General features: G+C 42.3%; 1 protein-coding gene across 5 annotated transcripts in view; it reads left to right on the top strand.

Annotated features, from left to right (window-relative positions):
* Window positions 1-12,666, top strand: part of SLC37A4 (solute carrier family 37 member 4) — a 151,991-nt gene that overhangs the window by 115,096 nt on the left and 24,229 nt on the right. For all 5 annotated transcript variants that reach the window (XM_069224802.1, XM_069224801.1, XM_069224804.1 and 2 more), the window contains 3 exons: window positions 4,101-4,344; window positions 10,789-10,947; window positions 12,552-12,637. In XM_069224802.1, coding sequence (XP_069080903.1) covers window positions 4,101-4,344; window positions 10,789-10,947; window positions 12,552-12,637 — 489 coding nt within the window. The remainder of the gene's footprint in view (window positions 1-4,100; window positions 4,345-10,788; window positions 10,948-12,551; window positions 12,638-12,666) is intronic.

Here is a 12,666-nt window from a genome sequence, read left to right as displayed (position 1 = left end):
TGCGGTTGCAGTGGAAAGACCATGGAATATGAATTTCTTGACATTTGTTAGGTCCTCTTCCATAGTCTGAGGTCTGAGTACCAAGGCTGCAGAATTAGGGGATCTGTACGTTTAGGAGTCTACACGTGTTGAGGTTTGCAGACCTGCGACATGGTCAATTTGTTTTTGTTTTCTGGTAGATTGGGTGCCCCTTTGACGCCTCCCTCACATAGGGCTCCTGATAAGGATGTGCTCACCATGCCCCTCATATATGGCTGTTAAAAAAAACAAAATCAGGATATGGGACTCTGTCCTCTGTCCTGTAATGGTGGCTGCGAGTGAAAATATTCCCTTGCAGCTGGTCAATTAGAGCCTTAGAGTCTGCAGTCTCAGTTCTAAGACCACAGACCTGAAGTGGATAACAGGATCAAAAACCTCCCTCATCCAATTTTTTTATTTTTTTATTTTATTTTTTAGAATTTTAGATCTGTGTATTGTACTCAGACCCAGGTTCAAGAACTCTCTGCTCGCTGATAGTCCAGCTATATCTACCTTGATTGATAAGTAGGCTTAATTTTAGGCCTACAAAGTCATTTTTCTGCTGCTAATTTCCCAAAACTGCTAAACGAATTTACCCTAAATTAAGCAATCACACTTAATTGAGTAAAGTTCTATTGTCATGCGAGTTTTGGTTTCATTATGTTCAACAGCTTCTTGTAGCTCCATCAAAATCTTTCTGTGAGACTTCAAAAGGGAAATGTCACTTTTTTGAACGCCACCTCTTTTTTTGGCCCCCAGTTTGATAAATCTCAATAAAACTTGACATGTCAAACTCAAATTGGAGGAAGTTTGTTTTGGAAAGTTTCATACAGATTCATCACACTCCGCCAAAGTCATTACCATAACAAAAAATGTCTTTCCAAAGGTAACCATAGCTAAATAAACGCTATTGCTGCCTCTTAAAATATACATAATGTAATACTATCCAATATTGCCATCAAGGGGTCTGATGACATCCTAAAGCATGAGGCGTAGTGCCTTGTAAATGTCATCAGAATCATGAGATACCATTATTGAACCATATCACACGTTGCCCATTATTTTATATTGCAATTTTATTTTAAAATAGTTATTTTGAAAAGGCTGTTTTCTTGAAAGAGCAGCTAACAGTGCGTACTGACGAAATAGTAGGTTTACAATTCGTGTTACTTTTCCTGAAAAAAGTATTGTTAGATCAATAGGAAATGGCAGGGGTTAGTTGATTTGTGTGGCAGTTCTATGGCTGCAGTGTTTATTGTGTAATTATTGATTTAGAATATTTTCAACATAATTTCACATAATTTTCAGAATTTGCAGATTGCACCAAATATGTTGTTTCCAGCTCAATTGGATGAGTGTGCTGCATATTTTTCATTTGTTGCTGCATACTTTAGACCAGTTTCATCTGATTTTTATGATAATCAAATCTGTATTTCACAAGCAGTCATGCAATATTTCTCATATTTTACCGTTCCCTGTGATATAGGTTTTTGTGCCTCTGTGTTTGTGTAATAAAAGCACCAAGAATGTAATATTCATAAAAATCATTAACAAATATTTGCAGTGCAATGGGTCTCACATTTGCTTGAGTTAGAGCTATTGGCGTTGTAAATTCATAACTGGACTTTTCTTGCCTCTTAAATTGGACAACCCTGCCTCATAATTTAGTCTTTGCCTGCCACATAATTCCAGTGTCCCTGCTTATAATTAAAGCACTTCCATTTACCTGCTTACTCTAGCTGCATTCAAAAAGGAAAATGTTGCCATGTAGCGTCCTAATTTCAATCTGCCATGCTACTTCCAGTAGAAAACCACTTTCACCACCCTACCATAGGAGTTGCTAACACAATTCCCAAATCAAGACAGCCACGGAGGAGTAAGAAGATAAAGAAACTAGAATGGTCACCCAAACATATCAAGAGTGTTCAAACAGTCATAGTATAAGAAGGATGTTAAATTGGTCTGAATCATGGTCATAATTGCAATAAGGAGAGAATAATAAAACATATACAATTATTATATGAACCCAATAAAAAGCCTTAAGCAGAAATACATGTTTGACATTAGACTGTAATGCTTAGAACAGCCCCTAGAGGACACCACAATGAAAATAGCATTTGTAAGAAACATGGACATGTTACCATATAGTAGGAAAATAAAATGACTGCAAGTATTGCAGTGTAACCATACATTTAGCCCCTAGAGGGCATAGTCCATAACACATTTTCAGGGCTAGCAGGCCTACTGGAATGATATTACAAACAAGACCCTTAAAACACAAACTACTCTCAGCTGTAAAACAAAAGTTCCAGTGAGAGAGGTTATAAAGATATTGAATGGAAGGAGGGGCTATTATTTTGGGTCCCCACTAACCTAGTGTGTGAGGGCCCAGGTATCTAGACAGAAAGATCAGGCTGTGGTGAACATTTTGAAGGTGGTCTCATTGTCCTAGAACCACCACAGGTTGAGTTATGAGCAAAACAGTTTTGTAAAAGAATGCCCTGCAAAGCATTATGGGACCATCGAGGGCATTTAATATTGTAGTACGTTGACTTTAATCTCTAGAGGACACCAGAAAAACATGGCATGTAACCATATAATTAGTTCCACAAAGTAATGTAGTGCACCATATATTTAGCCCCTAGAGGGCGTAGTGTCTTACACATTTTCAGGTCTAGCAGGTCTACTGCAGTAGTAAGGCCCTTAGAACACAATTACTCCAAGCTGTAAAACAAAATTTCCTAGCCATAAGAGAGCTTAAGAAGGAACTGCATGGTGGGAGGGGTTATTATTTTGGGGGCCCCACTAACCTAGTATGGGGATCCTTAGATGACCTAAACAGAAAGGGTGTGTCATGCTAAACGTTTTGGTGGTGGTCCCATTGTTCTTGGCCCACCACAGGCTGAGTTATGGGCAAAAATGTTTTGAAAAAGAATGCTTGCAAAGCATCATGGGTTGAGTTTTCCCAAATGCAGTGAATATTGTAGTATCCGCTCTCCTGCTGTGCCGGGAGGGCCACGTTGTGGATTTACTTTTTTTTACATAAAGCATTGATCAATTATAAGTGTTTTGGGGAAGACTATGGAGTGTGAAGGGGAGAGCCATAAGAAATTACTCTGATTAGGTAACAGTGTGAACAGTGTGACAAGCGATCTAATACAGCCGATGGTGTTTGTTCTGTTGGCACATTTTGCACTGTGAGGGCCATGGCTGCCATGGAACGTGAAGGGGAGAGACAGAAGAAAAAAATTGTTCTCCCACACTAAAGTATATCGGCAGTCGTGCAATTATCCATGTAACAGGGTCAGTCTGCAAGGTGGTAACAAAACCGCCCCATGGTGGAACAAACATAAAGCAATTACATCAAAGGATTTTTGAAAGGCAAGTCCACAAACAAGTGAAAGTGATGGGGGTGAGGTGGGCATGATTAAAAGTCCACAGTGCTTACAGCAGGTCAAAGCACTTGCGCACTCTACCTAAAAGTAATAACAGCAATGCAAAAATTAATGTAATGTATTGGTGCTCCCGATGTTTTAGAAAGAACATGACTTGCAAAGTAATGACATATAATAACTTTTTCTCAGAGTAATGCTACTGTGTATGCTATTTTAAGATGCAAGCCCCTTTGTTTCCATCTCCCTAAATCCTGTCTATCGCTATTATTTGTGCACTTTTTACAGTTAGTATTTTAATCTCACATAACACTTTTTTTTTGTTTTTTTAAGAGTGATGATACACAAAGGGTGTCCCTCAGTGTGGTGTCACAAGATAGTTCCTTACAGTGTAATGCCATTATATAGTGTCTCCCAGAATGTTATGCCATAGGCAGTGCCTTTTGATGCTGTCAGAAAGTCTCATTTTTATAGAATTTCTGTATATTAAGCTACTAGGGTTGTTTAGGATTTGATGGCACAGACCGCAGAGTTGTGCTGAGTTCTTTTCATCTGCACTGAGATAGCTATTATTAATTGAGGACACTGGCTGCCCAAATAGAACAGACCACAATCCTACATGGTGCCTTAGATACATTCTCTCCAGCTTCACTTACATTCTTGTGTGTTTTTCGATTTTCTCCCCCTCAGTGGTTTGAGCCCTCTCAGTTTGGGACATGGTGGGCTGTCCTCTCCACCAGCATGAACCTGGCAGGCAGTGTGGGCCCTATCATCGCCACCGTGCTGGCAGCCAGCTACAGCTGGCGCTCCACGCTGTCCATCTCCGGCCTGATCTGCGTTGCCATCGCCTTCTTGTGCCTCGCCATGATAAAGAACGAGCCAGCTGACGTGGGCCTGCAGAACATTGAGCCGGGCACGAAAAAAGGCAAAAAAGGTGAGTTCTTCTTGAGCCTCAGGTTAGGACCACCATGAGAGGTAAGGGGTGAACGCAGAGATATTAAGCTATGAGGATAGTTGCTGGACTCCAAGGCAGGCTGAGGATGGACACTTAGCCAAGAAAGATCTCTCTCTGTGTCGAACTCTCCATCTCTTTCTCTCTCTCGATCTCTCTTTCCATCTCTCTCTTTCTCGAAATGCAGCGGTACACATTCTTCTTTGTAGGAATGAACTGGCCATTCGATTTCTATGGCATTTTCCCTGTGGGCTGTTTTTGGAGCAAGAAAAAATGCATTACCAACCTATGAATCTCTTATACCGAATTGTGATCGGGACCTCCAGCAATATGTGGCTGATTAGAATATTTTGCCAGGGCTGAGTTTGGTTTCCATTCCAGCACTGTTCCTATGACCATCGTAGTGGAAATGAAGCCATCGAGTAGGAGTGGGTTGGAGGAGCAAAAATGGCAATCTTAAACGCAGGTATGAGTGTTTCACTGAGGTGTAGATTGACCGAATGAGGGAGGGTTTTTTCTGCAGGGTCCATTGTGTTAATCTTGGCAATTTTCCTAGAGGAGGGAATCGGGATCCAAGAACCGAAGCGTAAAAATAAACAACGGTTGCAGAAGCTCAAACATTTTTTCCTACTTTGTTTTGTAACTCACCTTTAAGAATACTTAATTGAACAATAAAATATTTATTGCTTTTGAAAGGACTGGAACCTTGAATATTTTTCACTGTGGCTACACTAAGATTGAAGCGAAGCTGATTGCATCAAATGAACACATGCCAGAAGAGGCATATATTTCATGTAAAAGACCATGGTCCGAAAACTACTTTTTTTCAAAAAGTAGGCCCTGTGCCTATAAGCAACGTGGAGTGCTCAGTTAATATCGAATGAGAAACGGAATTTCTATGGGCGGAAAACGCCCATAGGGACTTGTGCACTGGGGAGGTTGCACAATGAAGGATTCCTGACATTTTGCAGTACCTTCTTGTTCAAGCTATCAACACAATACTACATGTAAAATAATGCATGTTTACAATCTGTCTTTGTTCATCAGTGATGTACTGCCACTGATCAGTCACTATCGCCACCGCCTCTGTGCATCCATTCATAATCTTATGCGCCACTTATGTATGCATACAGCATTTCTTTTAGTCAATAATTAGATTTTGGAAAAAAATGTGTGGCCCGCCGCCATCACGGTAACATACCCATGATGCCATGAACAAACATTGTAGGGGGCACTGTTTCAAATGTGTAACACTTAAGCAGCTTTTTAGTGAGTTTTTCCGAGTCGAAGAGGGGAAATGGATGTGCACTTGTGGGATGTAGATGTGTCTGTTTTTGAGAATGGCTTCTTTTGTAAAACTGGCACCGCTGTAAAAACCTACTGGAGAAGAGACTGGCTGAGCTATTTTTTCAGCTGTGAGTAAACACACAGGGCCTGATTTATGAAACGTTTGCGCCTCCTTTGCGTCATTTTTTGGTGCAAAAGCGGCGCAAGCTTACAAAACACAATTATATTTTGTAAATTTGCGCCGCTTTTGTGTCAAAAATGATGCAAAGGCGGCGCATACTTCATAAATCAGGCCCACGGTTTACAAGCTGTTTTTGATTTGTGTAAGGATAGGCACAGTAGTGTAGTTGTAGTAGAGCCTTTAGTCACAGCCCTCTTTTATGAGCACTACTCAGAAACCTGCCACTATGAGTTATATAACCACCCCCTGATCCCTGTGTGCCGAGCCCCGCGCCCCCGGTCACTGTAGATAATATGAGCGACTGATTTGTAAGTCACCAAACCACTCTTGCTCCTGTGAGAAACTGAACCAGCCTCTCACGCCTGCAGTCACTGAGGTAATATATGTCGACTGCTGCTGGCTGGTGCCTGTGTTAGAGGTATAACACGTCTGATCCTTGTGTTTAGGGGCTGCTATCATGACATATGTGGGACTAGAGCAGAAATCATGATTTGAGTGCATAACCTATCTTTATCTTGCTGTTGAATATATGTCAAACTGGGCCTAGGAGTCATTTGAGGCTGATTTTGATGATCAGAAGCCACAGGCAAGCCTGAAGTAGGGGTTGTTTGTATCTCGTCTCAAAGGACAGGGGACGTTTTTCCAGTTTTGGATTTCCCACCGCTCTTGTTTGAGTTCTGCCGTGATGAAATGCTGCCTACCGACATCTGCTGAGGGCCTGTTTTTTTGCTGACTTGTGATTTCTGTGGACTGTGCCCCGGCGCACAGAGGACTGGTTAATGAGTGCTAGATCCGTTTGCTATGAAAAGGCACCTTCCCGCGGCGAGTGGCGATATGCCTGGGCTTTGACACGTGGCTAGCCGACGGTAGATTCTAATCACTAAGGGCCATAAGTACGAAAGCTTTTTCCCATAGACACAGAATGGGTAAAATCCTGTGATACATCTGGCCCTAAGTGCCTGTTTGTGAATCAGCTGAAAGGAGACTTTTCAATCCGATTTCACAGCAAAACCACTCAGTGTGATTTATTTCACTGCAGTGAAACGAGCCAGAACGTGATTTCTCTGCAGTAAAATGTTTATGTGTTAAAACGATATAATTGCATTAAAACAGTTCACAGTGCAGTTGAATTAATTGCAGGAATCCCTCTCCTGGTGTAATTCATTTTACTGCACTAAGACAACCCTTGGCACTAAGACAACCCTTGGTGTAATTGGCTTCACTGAAGCCCAACAGCTCCCTGTATGAATTTCGGTTTAACAGCTCCCTGTGTGAATTTCGGTTTAACAGCTCCCTGAGTGAATTTCGGTTTAACAGCTCGATTGTTGACACTGCAGCAGTGAAGCTCCTGGTGCAGTTACATTGATTTCAACGAAGTGTATTTTCTGCCATTGGGAATGTTTTTATTACATTAAGACATTTTTCGAAGTAAGTTAATTAATTGCAGCAAAACGGCTTCTGGCAAGAGTGCTTTGACTACAGTAAAACAGGTTCTAGGTTCTAGATTGCACTGGAGTCAAACAGCTCGTGTTGTGATTGATTTAATTGAATTTGGTGCTATTTACCTTCACGCTTACAAACGTTTCAGTAGGTCAAACCCCATCAGCAAGACAGGGAGCCAGAAGAGGAAGGGACCCACAAAGTTGAATACCTTGTTGGTGAATCCCTGTCTTTGTATTTTCTTTTTAAATAAAATCTTTTTATTGCAATTACAACAGACAACAAGGAAATACGAACACCACAGCAAGTCAGCACATATATCGTTCTATTAGACTGTTCCACATGTAATCGTTAATGCATCATTCCACTCTGCCACGACTCTCCCCTATATTCAGGAGTCTTCCATCCCAACTTCAGAGCCGTTCACCGTCATCTCCGACCCAACCTGGGCTGAGCAGGGAGGTGCACAATAAGTGTTCCATTTGCCCCAGATCTTTTCCCATTTTCTTGGACATCCCCTACTTTCATATATCACTTTTTCAGCGACCATGCACCAGTCCATGTTTCTCTTCCATTCTTCTAATTGCGGCACTATCATCACACCCCAGGGCCTAGCTATATTCCTCTTTGCAATAATTATCCCTAGTGGTATCCATATTGGTCCATATGATGTCCATTGTATTCCACACATTAAAAAGGCACCCTTTAGCAGAACCTTGCAGGTTACAGCCGCTTACCACAGACATGCATCTCACCATTAAGTCCCAAAACGTTTGTATCAGTGGACAATTCCATATGATATGAAAAAAAAGTACCCAATTCACCGCAGCCCCAGCAACAATGTGTATCAGTTCTCCATCCAATTTGGAAGAGTATTGTACAGGAGGAAATGGACCCTATGCAGTATCTAAAGTTGAACCACTCTAAACCTAGCCCTAATGACAACCTCTCTGGGGGAGGCAAGGGTCTCGGACCACTCGTTGTCAGCCAACTCTCCCAGGTCCATCACCAATCGCTCTTGCAGGCTGTGTAGTAAATCAGGCCGGTTACTGACCAGTTTTTGATAAGTGTGAGGGATCGCCCTGCGTGGGATGTGTTCATCTAGTAGTCTATCTTCCAAGGGCAACGACTCAGGGGGAGGAATCTCCACTAGGAGTCACCGCCCTCAGGGCATGTCTTATTTGTATGTAGCAGAAAGTCTCTGTGTAGGACATGTCATATTTGTTTTGTAAGTCTGAAAAGGGAATTATGTCTTTCCGGGTCCAGAGATCCCTGAACCTCAAGAGGCATATCAGGTCACACTTATCAAAGCCTTGGTGTTGCCCCGATTGGCCAGTATTTCGGAGTTCCACAGTGGGGTGGCCTGGGTGAGTCTACTCCTCCATCCCAGTGCACTATATGCCAAGTGCCATAGTTGGATTGGTGGCTTTGTGGGCCCACAAAGGGTTTGGTGTTTCATTGAGGTGTAAAGGGCTGCACATATCCCCTTGAACACAGCACATAATGGTCCATATTGTATGCCGGTTCATCCTTTGGGCAATTGGCCAATTGGTTGATGACCGCAAGTTTTGATGCCCAATAATATTGCTGTATATCAGGCAGTGCTATCCCCGTCATACCAACCCCAGGTCAGTTTGTCTAGGGCAATCTAGGGAGGCCCGCCATCCCAAAGTAGCTTCCTAATTTCAGCCTTATTCATTTGGAAGTAGTCATCAGGCACTGGGAACAGTGTGTTCTGCAACATATACAGAAATCTTGGCAATGCCATTATTTTAAATAATGCTGCTCTGCCCAATAGTGAGAGCAAATTTTGTTTTATTCTTGCAAACAAACGTAGAGCCAGACAAACCACGAAACTTGCTTGCTAAAGGTGCTCCTTTTTTTCGGTTGTATTGGGACATCGTCCTGATTCTCTGAAGGTGAAACAGTATCAAAGTCCAGACTTTTAGCACTTGCAGGAAAGGGTTTGCATTTTTATGGTGCTCCAAATATTCTTAAAATTGTATTGAATGATCATTGGGCATCAGATCCATAGGTTTTAGGTGGATGAGAGGCTTTTTCTCACTCTAATCAAAACCACAGGCAGGTGTCCAGATCAATAGTTATGGTTGTTTTTCAAGTATCTATTACATTTTCTTCCTGTGGAGCAGCAGGAGATCAGTTTTTCTGATGCTGAAAGAATTTTTAGCAAAAGATTCAGAGGAAAATAGAAACACTACTCAGTCCCTTCCCAGGCAGCCATGAATTCTACCAACATTAGTCTTAATTGGTTGAATTGTCTGAACAAATCATATCATTATTACGGCACAATCTATAGTCCCCTTCCTTTATAACACGATCCATTTGATGAGACGTATGGAACAAACTTATGCAACAAAGTAATAGTTACCCGGTTTTCATAACGGATACAAGGACCTTCGGCTAAGATGTCCTCTTTTTTTGATTTCTTGCTCCATTAAGAATCCACACGTTCATTATTAAAGTGAAGCACAACCTTTCTGATCACTTTATCTGTTCCCTTCTTAGTGAATTCTGCTCAATGTGTGACCCTTTCACTTTTCAAGAATCCACCTGGACTGTTGCCCCTGAACATTCCACCTAAAGGCATAATGCTCCTTGTCTGACTTTGGCTCAGACTTCATGCAGATCACCCTTAGTAGTACAAGCCACAATGACTGCCAACTTCCTTCATGTCAGATTTAGCAAGGTCAAACCAAAAATGAGTTCAGATTGATATCCTACACTTAGGCCTGGTCTATAATAAAACATTGTTGCTGCCCTGATCACATACTATGTTTTGGCTCCACAAGTGGGTGGCAAACAATATAATGTAGAACACGTGGTACTGCACTTTTAATCCCCCTTTGTAGTATGTGCACTCTCACTGCTACTCACAGAAAAGTCAGATATACCAATTTGTTGTTACTGTGTTTAGCCAGCGATCAGAAACCTCAGCAGTCCAGGCACATAGATGTGTAAAATCTAATGGCACACATGGAAAACATGAACTTTCCTACAGTGGGCTACAACTACTGTTTGGTCTAACCAATCGACAGAAGCCCACGCACATATAGAAGTCTATAGAACCCTGAGCAATGTATATTTCCCCTGAGCAAATCTCCTTATGCGCCTATACAATGGATGTGCTTAAAAAATAAAGTACATTATTTGAAGTCTGACACAAAACATTCTAAGCACTATGCATGTATCTATGGTTAGACTGAGGTGCTGAGGGTGATAATATTTTGCCTGTGTGCTGGCTGGTATATTGAGCTGGGTCATTATTAGTTGGTTGCCATTCCCAGTCCCTCATACGTGCATTTTAGCACATGGAGGCATTCAACGTTTTGGCTTCTGCCACCGGTTTTAGTAGTTTGAGTAGAGCAATGTGTGTTTTGTGTTTAAAGTGGTGGCTTTTGTTGCATAATTTATTCATAGTGTGCGTATGATTAGCAATAATAGATCAATAATTGTATGTACTAAGAATGACTTTCATTACTGACCGTATCCCCCTGCAGACTCATCTGGAGACCAGAGCACACTGAAAGAATTCCTGTTGTCACCCTATCTATGGCTGCTTTGTTGGGGCTACCTGGTGGTCTTTGGGGCAAAGACCTGCTGCACAGACTGGGGACAGCTCTTCCTGATACAGGACAAAGAACAGTCTGCGCTTATGGGTGAGATGGTGAGGTGGGAGGGCGACCGTTCCTCTCACTTGGTTCCTTAAACTGCTCCCTAACCAATTTTCTGTTTTCCAGCAGCTGTCTCCCAGGGTTACTTAAGGTCTGCATCTCCCTCTTTCCCTCTATCTTTCTCTCATACATTTGGTGGTGGATTTTAATGTGGCAGTGATTTTGCCTGTATTCTTCTCAGAAGCTCAACTTGGATGTGAACGCTTTACTACTTACATAAATATAGTTCAGAAGTACTCACTGAGACTCACTCCTCAAGGGTATTCACTAAGGAGGCCTTTACAAAGAAACCCAGCGTGACGGGTTCTTCAAAGATATCCTCAAGGACTTGTACTTCAAAGGTACTTCAAAGATACTTTTGAGATTGGCTCTTCAAGATATCCTCAAAGGCTTTCACCCCGAAGGTGCCCACAGTCTCCCAGTCTTCACAGAGGCCAGCTGAGAGTGGCTACTGGGATGTAGGCACAGTGTCAAGCTTTTCAGAGAGGGTTTCTACTGAGACTGACTTTCAGTGACTGGAGACTGCTGTAACTAATAAATCTGAATGCTGATCCATCACAGCATCCGAGCGGAGTTTGGAGCAATACAAACTCCAAGTAAGACCTGGAAAGACCCATGATGTGAATGGTGATTGGTAAAACTGGTGATCTGAGTGCAGTCTGGGATAACACAACGTCCAAGTGGGGATTGGCAGAGTCCACAAGACGAGTGGAGAGTCAGAGAGCCCCGCCGCTCAATAGGGTATGGTAGGAACTGAGCTGCCTGTGACATTTGAGTGGAATCTTGCCGAATCTCGGCTCGGAGGGGCAGCCGGTTAGAACCCAATATGTTAGGAGAGTTTAGAAATGCCCAACATTTGAGTGTTGTCTGGAAAGACCTAAGAGCTGAACTTCTTGCAACAAAAGATTACCAAATGAAGTAGTCAATTTGTGCCTCATTGTCAAGAAACATTCTTAACACAATGTAAAACCTCTGTATTAAAGATGCAGTACTTTATCCCCTTTAAAATAAGGTCTCAAGGTCTTCTGCGGCAAACTCCAACCTACTTTCAGAAAGTGCCTGATACTCTACCCTCCTCCCAGAAACCTCCAGCTCCTCCTCAGCAGCTTGGCATGCCTGCACAGCGCACTCCTGTATCTTAACAATACTTCTCTCATGTTGTCATCCTTCCTTCAACCTACTAGGACTCATAAAAAACTATTGAATATGCCCCACTGAAACCACACGTTCGAATCCTGCTGCACAATCCAGTGTATTACAAAAATAATAGCAGATGCAGTTATTATTTAGTGGATAACGTCCTGCCAAAAGGCTATCTGGGGAGGAACTTAGAATGGGGCCACACAATGGAATACCTTTAGAATCCCACTTTCTTCTCCCATGACACATTCATGGTGTTATGACTACTTTCCACTTTACCTGATACTTGAAGTTTGTTGCAGTCTCAAAATGTCCTTGTTAATTAGCACTCGTCTTCTACATTATATTTCTGGTGCCCACCCCTTGTAGCCCTTTGTTGAATAAAGCATTGTAAGATACTGCTTCCTCTTGTATCATCCCACAGTAACACTCTTCTCTTTCTACCCCAGGCAGTTCTTACATGAGTGCCCTGGAGGTCGGTGGCCTTGTGGGCAGCATTGCAGCCGGGTACCTCTCAGACAGGGCAGTGGCACGGGTAAGTATGTATTCTGGTTTCATTGTCAG

Source organism: Pleurodeles waltl, chromosome 3_1 (assembly GCF_031143425.1).
Source record: "Pleurodeles waltl isolate 20211129_DDA chromosome 3_1, aPleWal1.hap1.20221129, whole genome shotgun sequence".
Taxonomy (NCBI): Eukaryota; Metazoa; Chordata; class Amphibia; order Caudata; family Salamandridae; genus Pleurodeles; species Pleurodeles waltl.
The sequence above is the reverse complement of the archived record's forward strand: the minus strand, read 5'-3'. Positions and strand labels throughout refer to the sequence as shown.